Raw genomic sequence first — 13,595 nt, forward strand, 5'->3', positions numbered from 1 at the left:
GCAGTCAGGCAATCCACTCACCTCAGCCTCCCAAAGGCGCGGGATTACAGGCTGAGCCACCAAGCCCGGCTTGTTTATGAGATTTAACATTCATATACATGAAGCAAAATTGGCTTATGATTATCCTATCTGTCACTGGCTTTGTCCGGATGTGTTATCAAGATTATACTAGCCTTATAAAATGAATTAAGGACTATTTCCTCTCTTTACATCCTCTGGGACATTTTATTTGTCTGTTTGTTTTGAGGTAGGGCTCACGCTATTGCCCTTGCTGGAGTGCAGTAGCACCATCACAGCTCACAGCAGCCTCAACCTCCTGGATCCAGGCGATCCTTCCCTCTCAACCTCTCAAGTAGCTGGGACTACAGATGTGCACCACCATCCCGCTAATAGTTTTAGTTTTTGTAGAGATGAAGTCTTGCTATGTTTCCCAAGCTGGTCTTGAACTCCTAGGCTCAGGCAATTCTCTCGTTTCTGCCTCCCAAAGTGCTAGGATTCTTGGAGTGAACCACTATTTTTTAAAATTTTGTAGGTTGGGTGCAGTGGCTCATGCCTATAATCCCAGTACTTTGGGAGGCCGAGGTGAGAGGATTGCCTGAGCCCACGGGTTCAAGACCAGTCTGTGCAACTTGGTGAGACCTCATCTCTACAATAAATCAAAAAATTAGCCAGGCACAGTGGCACATGCCTATAGTTCCAACTACTTGGAAGGCCAAGGAGGAAGGATCACCTGAGCCCAGCAGGCTGAGGCTACAGTGGCAGTGAGCATGCCACTGCACCCCAGCCTGGGTGACAGAGTGAGACTCCAACTCAAGTAAATAAATAAATAAATAAATCATTATCTAATGGCAGAGGACAGAACTACAGGTGGCTGTCAGCATCTGCTGTCTTGTGCCACCCTTCCTTTCAGAATGCATGCTGCCATGACTAGTGCTCAATGTTACCCAACAGAAGTATCGCTCATCCAGATCATTTTCATGTCAATTTCTTGGTGTTAGATTTCCATGGTTATATGGGTAAGGTAAATTTGAACCCCAAATATTATCCCATAAAAATTTACAGGAGGTGTTTGTTTTTTTTTTCTTTTCTTTTTTTATTATAAAGATGTGGGGTACAATTCAGGGTTAGGTATATAAATGTTGATTATGCTTGTTTTGTTTTTTCTATTCAGAACGTAGACCAAGAGAGATAAGCTTGCTTTATTTTTTCTTAAGGCTGGTAAATGCATTTTTAATTGACCCACCATTTTATTGAGGATATAGCCCTTCAAGGGTTACAGTGTTTATCCAGGGATCTGCAGGAATCTCAGTTCTGATTCCCTGCCTCACGTGGCGCCAAGATCTTATACATCCTGTACCAGTGTTGACTGTTAAAACTCAAGTCCTTAGACCTAAAACTCCCACAAAGAAAGCCATAGATTCAGATAATTCAAAATCTGCTTTGGTTTTAGTTTCTTTTTTGGCTTTGGTCCTTGGAGATTCCTACCTCTCTTACAAGTCAACTATGTATCTTAAAGATGTTTATTTAATCTAATCCAACATTTCTAGGTATTTTGTAGTAGGAAAATGTTTGGCTTTTCAAAATCATGTTTTTTTTCTATTGTAAATGCCCTAACTAAAAGTTCTAAATGAGAGCTAGAACATCCTAGACAAAGAGAGAGAGGATTTTAGAAGCTAATGTATTCATAAAAAGATTAAGTTAAATAAAAGGTATTGATTTGATTTGGAGTGATAAATACACCAAATTAATGGTTCACAAAAACTTTTATGCTAGAGGTCTTATGTACTGAGATTTTATTAATAGATTTGTGTTTGTTTCTTTTTCATTAAGGAAATTCCATTCTTCCTCTGACAGCCAGCCCATTAGCGCCTCTCCAGATACGCGGCTTACACAGATAATGGAACAGCATCAACAAGCCTTAGTGCAACTGACCGAGGTACAACCCAGCAAAGGGGCCTCACCCAGAGTCACACTTCCACCCATATTGTCCAGGGTAGAAAGTGAATCCCAACTCAGTTCAGAGAGAAGCCAAAGAAACCAACTGAAAATGAGTCGTAGCAATTCCGAAGGCTATCTGTTTCAGCTGGAGAAAGGAAAAAAGCATAGGAAAAGCAGCAGCATTAAGGTAAGAAAAGTGCCATTTTACCAAGTAAACTTTAAATTTGGATCATACAGATGGACCTTGACATTCATTCCCCTAATCATAACCCTGGAATAGGGATGGTCGTTACTGAGCTGCCACTGCGACTGAGTAGCCCAGAATCCTAAGGAACTTCTTTACTTCAGCCCCTGCTGCGCCCTGGAATTTCCCTCCCCTCCCCACTTTTTTTTTTTTTTGAGTTGGAGTCTTACTCTGTCGCCCAAGCTGGAGTGCAGTGGCACTTTCACAGCCACCGAAGCCTTGACCTGCTGGACTCAGGCGATCCTTCCGCCTCAACTTTCCAAGTAGCTGGAACTACAGACGCATGCCACCACACCCGGCTAGTTTTTGTGATTTATTGTAGAGACGAGGTCTCACCAAGGTGACCAGGCTGGTCTCAAATCCCCGGGCTCAGGCAGTTCTCTCGCCTCGGCCTCCCAAAGTGCTGGGATTACAGGCTGAGCCACTGTGACCGGCCTCCTTCCCCCTTTCTAAAAGTTGTTGCTGCTAAGGATGCCCATTTCTACCTCCTTCTCGAGTCATCTCGGAAGTCTACATTTGCAGAGAGACAATAATCCTCCTTTCATCTGCAGCTTAAACATCACTTCCTCAGAAAAGCTTCCACACATCACTCCACCCCTATTCTACCCTGAGTCTCCCCAGTACATTCTCATATCTTAAAAAGCAGAGAAACTAGGATTGAATGAATGAAAGCCCCTGTGGCCACCATATTTCCCCCACCATCTACCATGGTTTCCTTACCCTCTTCGAGAACTCTTCAGCCCCAATCTCACACAGGCTTCCACAGTAAAATGCCTAGGTAGTCAGTGACAGCTTTCCTGTGAAATATTGGCTGATCTTTACTGAGTTCTTTGTGTCTAATAAGATCCACCATTACTAGAACCTTTGTGCACTTAAATTGTTTCTTATAGGGCCTGTATGATTTAATAAGTAAAAATTGGTGGCCCCAAAGTAGAATGTTTTCAGGAAGAAATGAAAGAGCATGGGAAGGAAACTTCTTATATCTTGTGTACTTCACTGTCACAAGTGATAAAAACCCCTAGGAAAGATCACATGCTTTTGGTGTGAACTAGGAAGAAAAAAGGTGGAAAATGCAGTATAGGGCCACAACAGGGAAGGTCCTGGCTGAAAGCAATAGGGCTGTGGTGAGTTGGGTTTTCAAGGAACAGACTCTGAAATGGCGATTTGTGTGCAGGAGAGCGGTTGAGGAGTACCCTGGGAAACCTTCCCTGTTAGGGAGTGAGGAAGGTCTGGGCTGGGCACAGGGGAAACATGGTGGTGATGCAGGCGCAGCCGAACCTTAGCCAAGGGTCCGAGGGTTCTGGAGTTGGGATGGCCCTTCAATGACAAGGCAACCAGGCTTTGGCTCCCCAACACTGACTAGCCATTGGGTAGTAACTGCCCTGGGGAAGGCTGGTGACATTGGGCATAGCAGCTCCATTTGACTAAGAGCAATTCTTAGGGAGGGACTCAACTGTATGCCATCAGCAGACAACATTCCCAGCAGCTGGGGGAAAGGGCATCCACTTTAGGGCAGGTTGGAGGGAATTAAGCAGAATCCTTACTTAGTTCAATTCTGTCTATTCACTGAGTTCTAGGAACTTGGCAGGTGCTGATGAATGAGCTATGACCCTTCCTCAGAAACTTATAGTTACATGAACTAGGGAAGACAGACCTGTAAATTGCTTTCATGTTGCAGTATAATGCTGCTAGCAAAACATATACATACACTTTAGGGATGCTTGAGGAACAAAAAGGAACATAAAGGGGGACTCATATCTCCACCTAGGGTCAAACAATACTTCAGGAGATAGTTCTGAACCGTTTTCGAGGATGGTCGAGAGTTGGCAGAGAAAAAAGACCGAAAGAGTGTTTCAGGCAAGGGCCCAGCATGAGTAAAAATGCTGATGCATGCTGGGAAGGAACTGTGACTGCATCTGGGAGGCATGGGGTGTGGAGAGATGCAGACGGAGAGGTAGGTGGAGGCTAGGTCTGAGGGGACCTTGTTTTCTAGTCAGAGAAGAAGTGCTTTATTCTATAGGCCAGAGGGGGACATTGAAGAATTTCAAACATGGTCAGATTTATATTTTAGAAAGACCGCTCTGGCTACGGCTTGCAGGGCAGATGCAAGACATTCCAGGAAGTTATGGGATTATGAAGTCAGTGGATCCTCAAGTGGGGCCTTTAGAGAAAAAGATAAGGAGTGGCCTCAAAGAGAAGGGGAAGCTGACCTGGAATAGGCAGCGAGCGATACTAAAGAGAAAAAAGGCAGGATGGCTCAGGGTTGAGATATGATCCCAGCCCGCTCCCACAGCCCCCATACTGAACCCATCTGTGTACGCCAGGTCTTCTACTCACTCACAAACCTGGAGTCCTTGCCCCAGCTCCTTCATGTTCCCCCACCTGAGGGCTCTTTGAACTCCTCATTCTAACTTCACACCCTCATATACTTCCTTCTGCTGGGGCCCCTAACCCCTGTGCTGGCTATGGAAACTACCGTTAGTGACTTGGACCTGGGAGAATTCCTGATTCCACTATAAGTAAAGAGAAATGTGTTTCTTAAATCACAGGTAACTTCTTTTTCTGCAGAAGCATCATTACATGGCAGTTAGATTCTAAGGGCTACTCATACTGTTTTCAAGTACTTCATAAATAGGTTTTGCTGACTAGACTAAGGAAGCTGGGTATGTTATTCTTTCTATAGGAACCTGTATTCAGAGCTTTGGAACCAACACATTCTCAAGGTGAGGACAGCCTATTCACTTTGGAGCATATGGATTACCAGGGCCTGTAAAAAGCTCAAACAAACTACCTCGAAAGAGAACCTTCCAGGTTAGGGTTCTTGCCAACCTGGGATTGTTGTTGAGAATGCAAGCTTTTAAATGCACTGCTCAGCCAGCAGCGGGTAATGGGAGTCGTGGATTCAGTCATTTCTGAGTTCTCCTCTCTGCTCTGTCACCTCATATCTCTGCAACTTGAGCAAGTTATCAATGCCCCGAGCCCCTATCATCTCATATGCACAATCAGAATTCTTTTTGTAGATTTGTTGTGATATTAAGTGAAATAATGTATTAAAATCTTAGCTTAGTTCCTAACAAAAAATAGACATCCACTAAATGTTAGTTTCCTTTTACATCCCCTTCTCGTAGTTCTTGGAATTAATGTTTTACTGGGAAAATACCCTGATGACAGTGTGTATCACCAGAAAGCTAAGAACATGGGAGGGCAGGGATGAGGAAGGAGAATTTCCGGTTGCTGCTTTCCTAACCCTCTTTCCAGCTGGGAACATCTTTTTCTTCCTGCTTTCCATCAGGAACATTACAATCCATACATATCAATTTTCTCAGTCTACCCCCTTCAACCTACCTCTGACAAATACACAGAAGCGCTTTGTCTTTTAAGCTAGTCCAGAAGCTAAAATGACTTAGAAGTGAGCTATTTGTATAGGACAGCAGGTAGCCCGGGCACCAGACAGAGGGAGTCATTATCCAGGTCATGCCCATTTGCTAGTCACATCAAATCTCGTGGTTTCCAAGGGAATCGCCCTGAATCACATTAAAAATTTGAGGATTTGTAAAGATAATAGGCCCAAGCACCCTTCCTCTTCTCCTGGCAGTTCTGTTGTGACTGATTTATGAATACCACGCATTGTTCATGCCATGAAATCCAGACGTCAGGCAGTAAGAGATTAACATAGTGCGAGGGATGACAAATGGTATAAAAATATCTGTCGCAACTCACCACAAAATAACTGCTTAAGGAGTTCTCTGACAACTGACAGTGTTGAGCTGAAGTAATTAACTCATGTGTTTGTTGTCATAGACAATCTGGGCATTGCTGCTTGACTGCTTCTAAGAAGGGGTTTATTTGGATTAACTTTAGCAACTGCAGAGCAAATTTCCTTCACTTGCTGTTCCCCAGTATTTGAACATTGTTTTTTGTCGTGTTTTTTGGTAACTTTCTCACACTTACACATCTGAGGAATTTTCAGGAGAATAGCTCTGCAGTGCTCCCCCCAGCAGGGTATAACCTTTCAGAGTTGAAACAAGTCCTCATGGAACAGTCAATGTCATTTCCCATTCAGCCACACTGTGTCCCAAGTTTACAATAAAAAAAACTCTTCTGGCTTGAGAACAATTGTGATTAATTACTGGTACAAACCTTCCATCAGCGCAGAGAGGCTGGCCTGGTCTCAGCAATCCTCAGAGAGTGCAGGGTTTGGCCGTGACAGCTCATGTGCGTCTTAAGCAAAGACTAGCAGCGAATCCCATTAGGGATTTGTCGAGAGCGTGTCTGTATTTTTGAATTTATTCCTCCCGTGTTTGGAGACTTAACAAGACTAGCAATGTTGATTTACCTTTTTTTTTTTTTTTTTTGGTATTGTGCTATTGTGACCTTTTATTCTTGTAACAGCCAAGGAGAGGTAAATCAAAGCAAATTCTGGGGATTATTTTACAATAAAAGACTTTTGAAGAATCAGAAAGTAGATTAGTGGTCACCTAGGGCTGGAGGTAGAAGAGAAAAGGGAGTGCTGCTAATGGGTCTGGGGGTTTCTTTTTAGGGTGATGAAAATGTTCCAAAATTGGATTATGGTGAAGTTTACACAACTGAATGAATATACTAAAAACCACTGAATTGTACAACGCCAAATGGGTGAATTTTGTGGTGTGTGACTTATATCTCAATAAAGCTGCTAACAAGTCTTTTGATGGAGAAAGATCAAACAAAATTGCGATGCTGAGAACAAATCAAGATTACTTGCTCCAACTTCAGTAAATCTAGGATTTTTCATTGCCAGTCACCCAGAACAAACTCCGTTAGGAGCCATCACTCCCCTGAGAAATGTCCCTTTGCTGCAAGCACCTCATCCTGTAAAGGGATCAGCAGCATTTGGAGATGGCCCCTTGGGGCCATACCCTTCATGTCAATGCAGACCCTGGGCTCTGTTTTTCTGGGATAGCCAAGATGTTTATTGAAGGTGATAGTAAGCCTGTGGCTGGAGAGCTGTGGGCAATTATTCATGCTTCACAATGTGTCTTTTGTGAGTCAGTGGAATGATTAGAACTTAAGCTGCTTCAGACTAAGGCTGTGATTTGCAGGCACTGATCATTTCTTTCTCATCATCTTTGGACAAATTGGATTTATGGCTTGGATATGAGCAGGTTTTTTTTTTCCTCCTTCCTTTTCATTATTGGTTTATTTGAGCAAATAGATAGTAATTTGGTGATTGCAAAACAATGATACAGATGGCATACGTGAGAGAAAAAACAAATTTGCAATTGCAAAGTATAAGTTAGCTGAGTTCATTCACCAAGCGAAAATTAGTAAAGGCTTTAAAATGTGATAATACCCAGTGTAATCAAGGTTTGGACAAAAAGAGCAATCTTGTTGCTGCATTGCTAATGAAAGTGTTAATTGATGGCCTTGAACATGTGCATTTTGTCTCAATAATTCTACTGCTATTAACTTATCTCAAAGAAATAATCAGAGAAGCCCACAAACAATGCTCACCCCAGGACATCTTAAATGTGCAACATTTAGAGGAACAGCTAACAATCCAACTATAACTGAACAATAGACTGTTATACATAAAATCACATTGTATAAAAACATTTAGTGACAGGGAAATAATTACAGTGTAATGCTAAAATGCTGAGTTAAAAAAAGATAATTTTTAGTGAATGGACAAATTTTATAAAAGTATGAACAGACAGAATAATGGACAAGAAGCGGCTATAGTGGTTTTGCCACGTGATGGCTTCTGTTTTCTTAAAGGAGATTTATGATTTTGAAATGCCCTTCAATAAACAATGTGTCTCCTATAGGCTTTAATGTTATTGATTATTTGATGATTTTAGTGTAAAGAATTTAAGCAAGAATCTTCTTTCACTTTTTAGAATTAGAATTAGAGTACTGAACATAATTAGGCCCGTTTCTCTTTATGGAACTTTTAGTCCTTGCAGAAGAGAAGTGTTGCCTATGTGGCATATTGTGTTGTCCCTTCTGAATTATGATGCTTAAGAACTGAGATGTAAAAACAAAAGAAAATTTTTAAAAGTGAAAAAAAAAAGAACTGAGATGTTAGAAATACTGCCGTTAGTGGGCAAGTAACTCAATTATCCTTTACAGTGATTTCTGAAATACCGGTTTTGTTTTGTTTTGTTTGAGTTGGAGTCTCACTCTGTCATCCAGGCTGGAGGGCAGTGGCACCCTCCCGGCCACCATGGCCTTGACCTGCTGGGCTCAGGCTATCCTTCCGCCTCAGCCTTCCAAATAGCTGGAACTGCAAGCACAGGCCACCATGCACGGCTAATTTTTTTTTTTTGTAGAGATGAGGTCTTGCCAAGTTGCCCAGACTGATCTCGAATCCGTGGGCTTAGGCAGTCCTCTCACCTCGGCCTCCCAAAGTACTGGGATTATAGGCGTGAGCCACCGCACCCGGCACGGGTTAATTTTTTATACATGCAATTAATCCACAAGTAGGCAGTTGCTAGCACTGTGGTTCCACAGCTTGGAACATCAGAACCAATATTTGTATGATTCTCTTGTCCTTTCCTGTCTGCAACATTGCTGCTGCAGCTCCAGCTCCAAGATCACATCCTCAGTCAAAGCAGGATAAAAGTGGCTCCTGCCTGTAATTTCAGCACTTTGGGGCCAAGGCAGGAGGATTGCTTGAGCCCAGGAGTTTGAGACCAGCCTGGCAGCATAACAAGACCTCATCTCTACACAAAATTACAAAATGTAGCCCAGTGTGGTGGCACATGCCTGTAGTCCCAGATACTGGGAGGCTGTAGCTGGGATTACCTGAACCCAGGAGGTAGAGGCTGCAGTGAGCCATGGTGGTGCCACTGCATTCCAGCCTGGGCAACAGAGTGAGGCTCCGACTCAAAAAACAAAACCAAAAAAAGAAAAGAAAAAAGGGAAGGGAGAGGGACCATACCAGCCTGAGTGAAAACTTTCCAAGACACACCCTCCACCCCAGCCAACTTTCACTAGGACCTCATGCACAGAGCTCAGTGCTGGGAAGTATTGACTTTCGAACATCTACAGTGGGAGGTGGCAGTGGACAAGTTAATTTGGATGACTCTGAGTAGTCAGTAGACCACTCTGAATAGGACATATTCTTTTAGTGGTTGGTACAATCATATATATGTGTTCGTTTTTAAGATTGAATAGTTATCTGCAGTAATTATACCTAGTAACACCCTATTTTAAGTCGTTGGACTATCTCTGCTAAATTCTGTCTTGGAAAAGGGCAAATTAGATGTATAGTGTATTTTAAGACAATAATTAGCTTTCAAAATTTATAAAAATCAGCTGGGCATAGTGGCTCACACTTTGGGAGGCCAAGATGAGAGGATCATTTGAAGCAGGAGTTCAAGACCAGCCCAGGTAACCTAGGGAGATCCTGTCTCTACAAAAATTAAAAAATTAGCTGGGCACGGTGGCACAACCCTGTAGTTCTAGCTGCTTGGGAAGCCGAGGTAGGAGAATCACATGAGCCTGAGAGTTTGAGGTTACAGTGAGCTGTGATTGCAGCACTGCACTTCAGCCTGCATGACACAGTGAAAGACTCCATCTCGTAAAACAATAGATAAATAAGTAAAAAATATAAAAATCCTATGCATTCTCATTAACATATAGACGGGGAATATCATCCACAGTTAGTCGCCACAGCTGCTCTTCAATATGGCTAATTATTCTCCATATGAAGCACAAACTTAGATGTGCCCTAAGGTAATTATCGCTATCCAAACCATCTCTCTCTTTTTTTTGAGTCAGAATCTCACTCTGTCACCCAGGCTGGAGTGCAGTGGCACAGTCCCAGCTACCACAGCCTCGACCTGCGATGCTCCAGCAATCCTTCCGCCTCAGCCTTCCAAGTAGCTGGAACTACAGGTGTGCACCACTACACCCAGCTAATTTTTTTATTTTATTGTAGAGACATGTCTCTCCAAGTTACCCATGCTGGTCTCAAACTCCTGGGCTCAGGCAGTTCTCTCACCTCTGCCTCCCGAAGTGCGGAGATTACAGGCGTGAGCCACCACACCCAGTTTCAGTTTTAATTTTGAACCAGCAGTTTGAGAAATATCTTAATCTGTCCTATGGTCAGGAGAACATTAGGGTTTTTCCTGCTTCTTCTTGTCCTCAAGTGTCATAATCTAATAATTAAATTGCTTCACTCTCTTATTGTCCTTTTAAATGTGTAATACCAATAATAGTCATCATGTGTGCATGTGTGCCCTTCAAACTATCGAAAATCACACTTACTGAACAAAATGAGCTTCTTAGTGGATCTTTGCAAGACTCTTAAATGCTTACTTTCTTTTGAATATGACAGACAGATTATAACTGTTTTTCCTTTAAAATTTTTCTTTTTTCCTCAACAATCAATAACAAAAATTTAAAGGTTTCTACCTTCTTTGTTTCTCTTCTGGAATGTCTCTGACGGACAGTGCTATGCTATAACCGATCAGGATACTGTCTTTTTGAAGCGATGTGCTTATGTGATGCATTTAGATTGCTTCTTCCAGGGAAGACATTTGGTTCAGCGAACGGTCCGAGACTATTTGTGGTGTTTAAAATATTTATGACAAAACAGCACATCACTAGCTTGAAATTTTTGATTTATAATTTCAGAATTTCAATTTTCTTTGTTGCAGAACTGAAAAAAGTCAAAACATATTATCTAACCAGCTACAAATTACCAAAGAGATTATTATCAATAACTACTATTAAAATGGAAGAATTGTCAGGAAATGCACCCATTCTCTTACAGTGCACAAAGGCTTCTATCCTTCATTTTCCTTCTTACCTTATGTGGCTGTGACAGCTTGTGGGTGCCAGGTGGGAGGGCCACACAAGTCCTCCAAAGAAACTATTTCTGTGGTTGTATGTTTAGAGTTCCAAGCTGAAAGGTTATCAGAAAAGAGCCGCGAAACTCGGAGGCCTCAGCCCTGACTTTGAGTCCATCAGAGAAAAGGTGAGTAAGACACACATAAGCACATCGCTTCCAGGCTTGGCTGGGCCCATCTTTCTTTCAGCCAAACTATATGAAGATGCTCCCCAGAATTGAGCCCTAATTCAAATGCCTCATTCTGAATAGAGATCCTTCTGAACTAATGTTGGTAATAGAGACCCAGATCTTCCTTGTCCCCTAGCATAAGAATACTTAACCCGTGTTGTCATATGTATCTGCTGTTCCATTCACTCTGAAGGCCTGCCCAGAAAAGTGGGATGCGTGCACATGAAGAGTTGTGTAGGTTATGTGGATGTTGGTCTTTCTCAATAGAGTTATCTTGACCTTTCTGAAGAGTGGCTACAGAGAAGACACTTAGGGTAAGAGTTTCCTAACCCCTGGAAAGTGCATCCACTTCATTCTCTTTCCTCTAGTGAAAGGAGATCTTCATTTAATGTGTTTTAACTGCAGTTGCACTCAAGGCATAAAAAGAGAGTATAGTTCAAAGTTGGAAGCAAAAATGAAAATAAATTGGGTAAATGCAACAAAGAAGAGGCTGAATGTGATTTAGCCACCGTTAAGGAAACACTGAGCATGCTATTGCAGTGATGTTCCTCCTCAGAGAGAGATTGCTTCCAGGAGAAACATTAACTTAACCATTTCACTGCTGCCACCTTATGCAAGGTAGTCCCATTTCTCCCATGCTGCTGATACCACATGTTCAGTTCACTAAAACTAACATCACTTGAAATAGAGAGCAGGGAAAGCCAGTAGGACCTGTGACTCATCAGAATTTTGTTTCTCTGAACAGACGCAAAAATTAATACAGCAAAAGGAATATGCAAAACAAGTTAAGGAGTACAACATGAAGACACTATCCATTCTGTCAAAACCACAAACAGCAAAAACTGATCATAAATCTGCTGCCCCTCGGCAAAAGGTAAGGAATGCTCAGGGAAGCATTTTTTAAAATCAGAATTAAAAAGAAACTTTTGTTACCTCTTAACTTAAAATAATTCCCCATGCTTTTAGAACACCGGAGATGTTCTAGCTACTGCCATTCCTGCAGCTATCTATCACTCGCAGATATCAACACAGTAGTCACTCATGCACCCCCCCACACACACGCACACTCACACACACAAAATGTTGTAAGGTTAGCCTTTGTTTTTTCTGAAGTTATGCTCTCCACATCTTTTCTTCCAGGTAGAGTATTTTTGCCACACATAAAAACTAAATAATGATGTGATTTCTTTAAAAAATAAAACTCGGAATCCTAATTAATTGTCCATTCCATTCTGTATCATTAAATATATTTTAAGAAAATTACTGTCTTCTTCTTGTTTATATGTCAAAGAAAAGATCTTTATTGTTTCTCTTAAGGTCATTCCCCTCCACTTTTCTGTAAGGATTGTAACATATATATGTTCCTCTATCAAAGAAAAGTGATTTCATGAAAAACAGAATGTTCTCCCTCTCAAATGTCATCCAATCATCAGTCATGATGGGAATGAAATATGCACTATGGAGACACAGAGCTTTGCAGTGCAAGTCTCTGCCTCAATTGATCTATCCAGTCCCCTTTCATGAGGAACAAGTGATCCTTTGGTGCCTTCAGGAATGTGTACTTCATGTTCTTTTTCAGAGACCATCATTTTTTCTATTTATTGCCTTTCTTCCTCAGACCTTGAAGACCTCAGTCTGCTTGATTGAGTTTCCATGGTGCCACTTTTTCTTTTTTCTTCAATCCATTATTTTTTTAATGAAGAGTTTCAGGACAATGCATCTATCAGTAGAAATCCTATGGATTTAGCCTACACACGCTAAGTCTAATTTTTTTTTGCTATGTTTTGGAGGGGTTTTTTTCCCCCCTTGCAGTACTTAAAATATACCATCTCTTTCCATTTTTTTTTTTTTTTGAGTTGGAGTCTCTGTCGCCCAGACTGGAGTACAGTGGCCGCTCCCGGCCACCGCAGCCTCGACCTGCTGGGCTCCGGCGATCCTTCCGCCTCAGCCTTTCGAGTAGCCGGAATTACAGGCATGCGCTAACACGCCCGGCTGATTTTTTGATTTATTGTATAGATGAGGTCTCACTGCCCAGGCGGGTCTCGAACCCGCGGGCTCAGGCAATCCACTCACCTCAGCCTCCCAAAGGTGCGGGATTAGAGGCTGAGCCACCGAGCCCGGCTCATCTCATTCCATTTTAGCCATCAGTAATACCTTATTAAAATACAAAATTGAAATAAAGTCAGGTTTATAAATAATATTCAGTGATCTAATTTTTATTATAATTCTTTTCAGAACTGACATCATTTTTTCTACAGCCTACCTTTTTTCAGCAATCTAGGCTTCTATAGATATACTAAAGAAAAAAAATTTCAGCCGGGCTCGGTGGCTCAGCCTGTAATCCCAGTACTTTGGGAGGCTGAGGTGAGTGGATTGCATGAGCCCGTGGGTTCAAGACCCACCTGGGCA

The 13,595-nt window shown here is 42.1% G+C and overlaps 1 protein-coding gene across 1 annotated transcript in view; it reads left to right on the forward strand.

The window, feature by feature from the left end:
• Positions 1–13,595, forward strand: part of CUNH11orf63 (chromosome unknown C11orf63 homolog) — a 68,911-nt gene that overhangs the window by 53,898 nt on the left and 1,418 nt on the right. The window contains exons 5-7 of the mRNA XM_008055855.1: positions 1,831–2,125; positions 11,064–11,144; positions 11,932–12,060. Of these exons, the coding sequence (XP_008054046.1) occupies positions 1,831–2,125; positions 11,064–11,144; positions 11,932–12,060 (505 nt within the window). The remainder of the gene's footprint in view (positions 1–1,830; positions 2,126–11,063; positions 11,145–11,931; positions 12,061–13,595) is intronic.

The sequence above is a fragment of the Carlito syrichta genome, unplaced genomic scaffold, assembly GCF_000164805.1.
Source record: "Carlito syrichta isolate Samal-C Ts95f unplaced genomic scaffold, Tarsius_syrichta-2.0.1 Scaffold301974, whole genome shotgun sequence".
NCBI classification, from domain to species: Eukaryota; Metazoa; Chordata; class Mammalia; order Primates; family Tarsiidae; genus Carlito; species Carlito syrichta.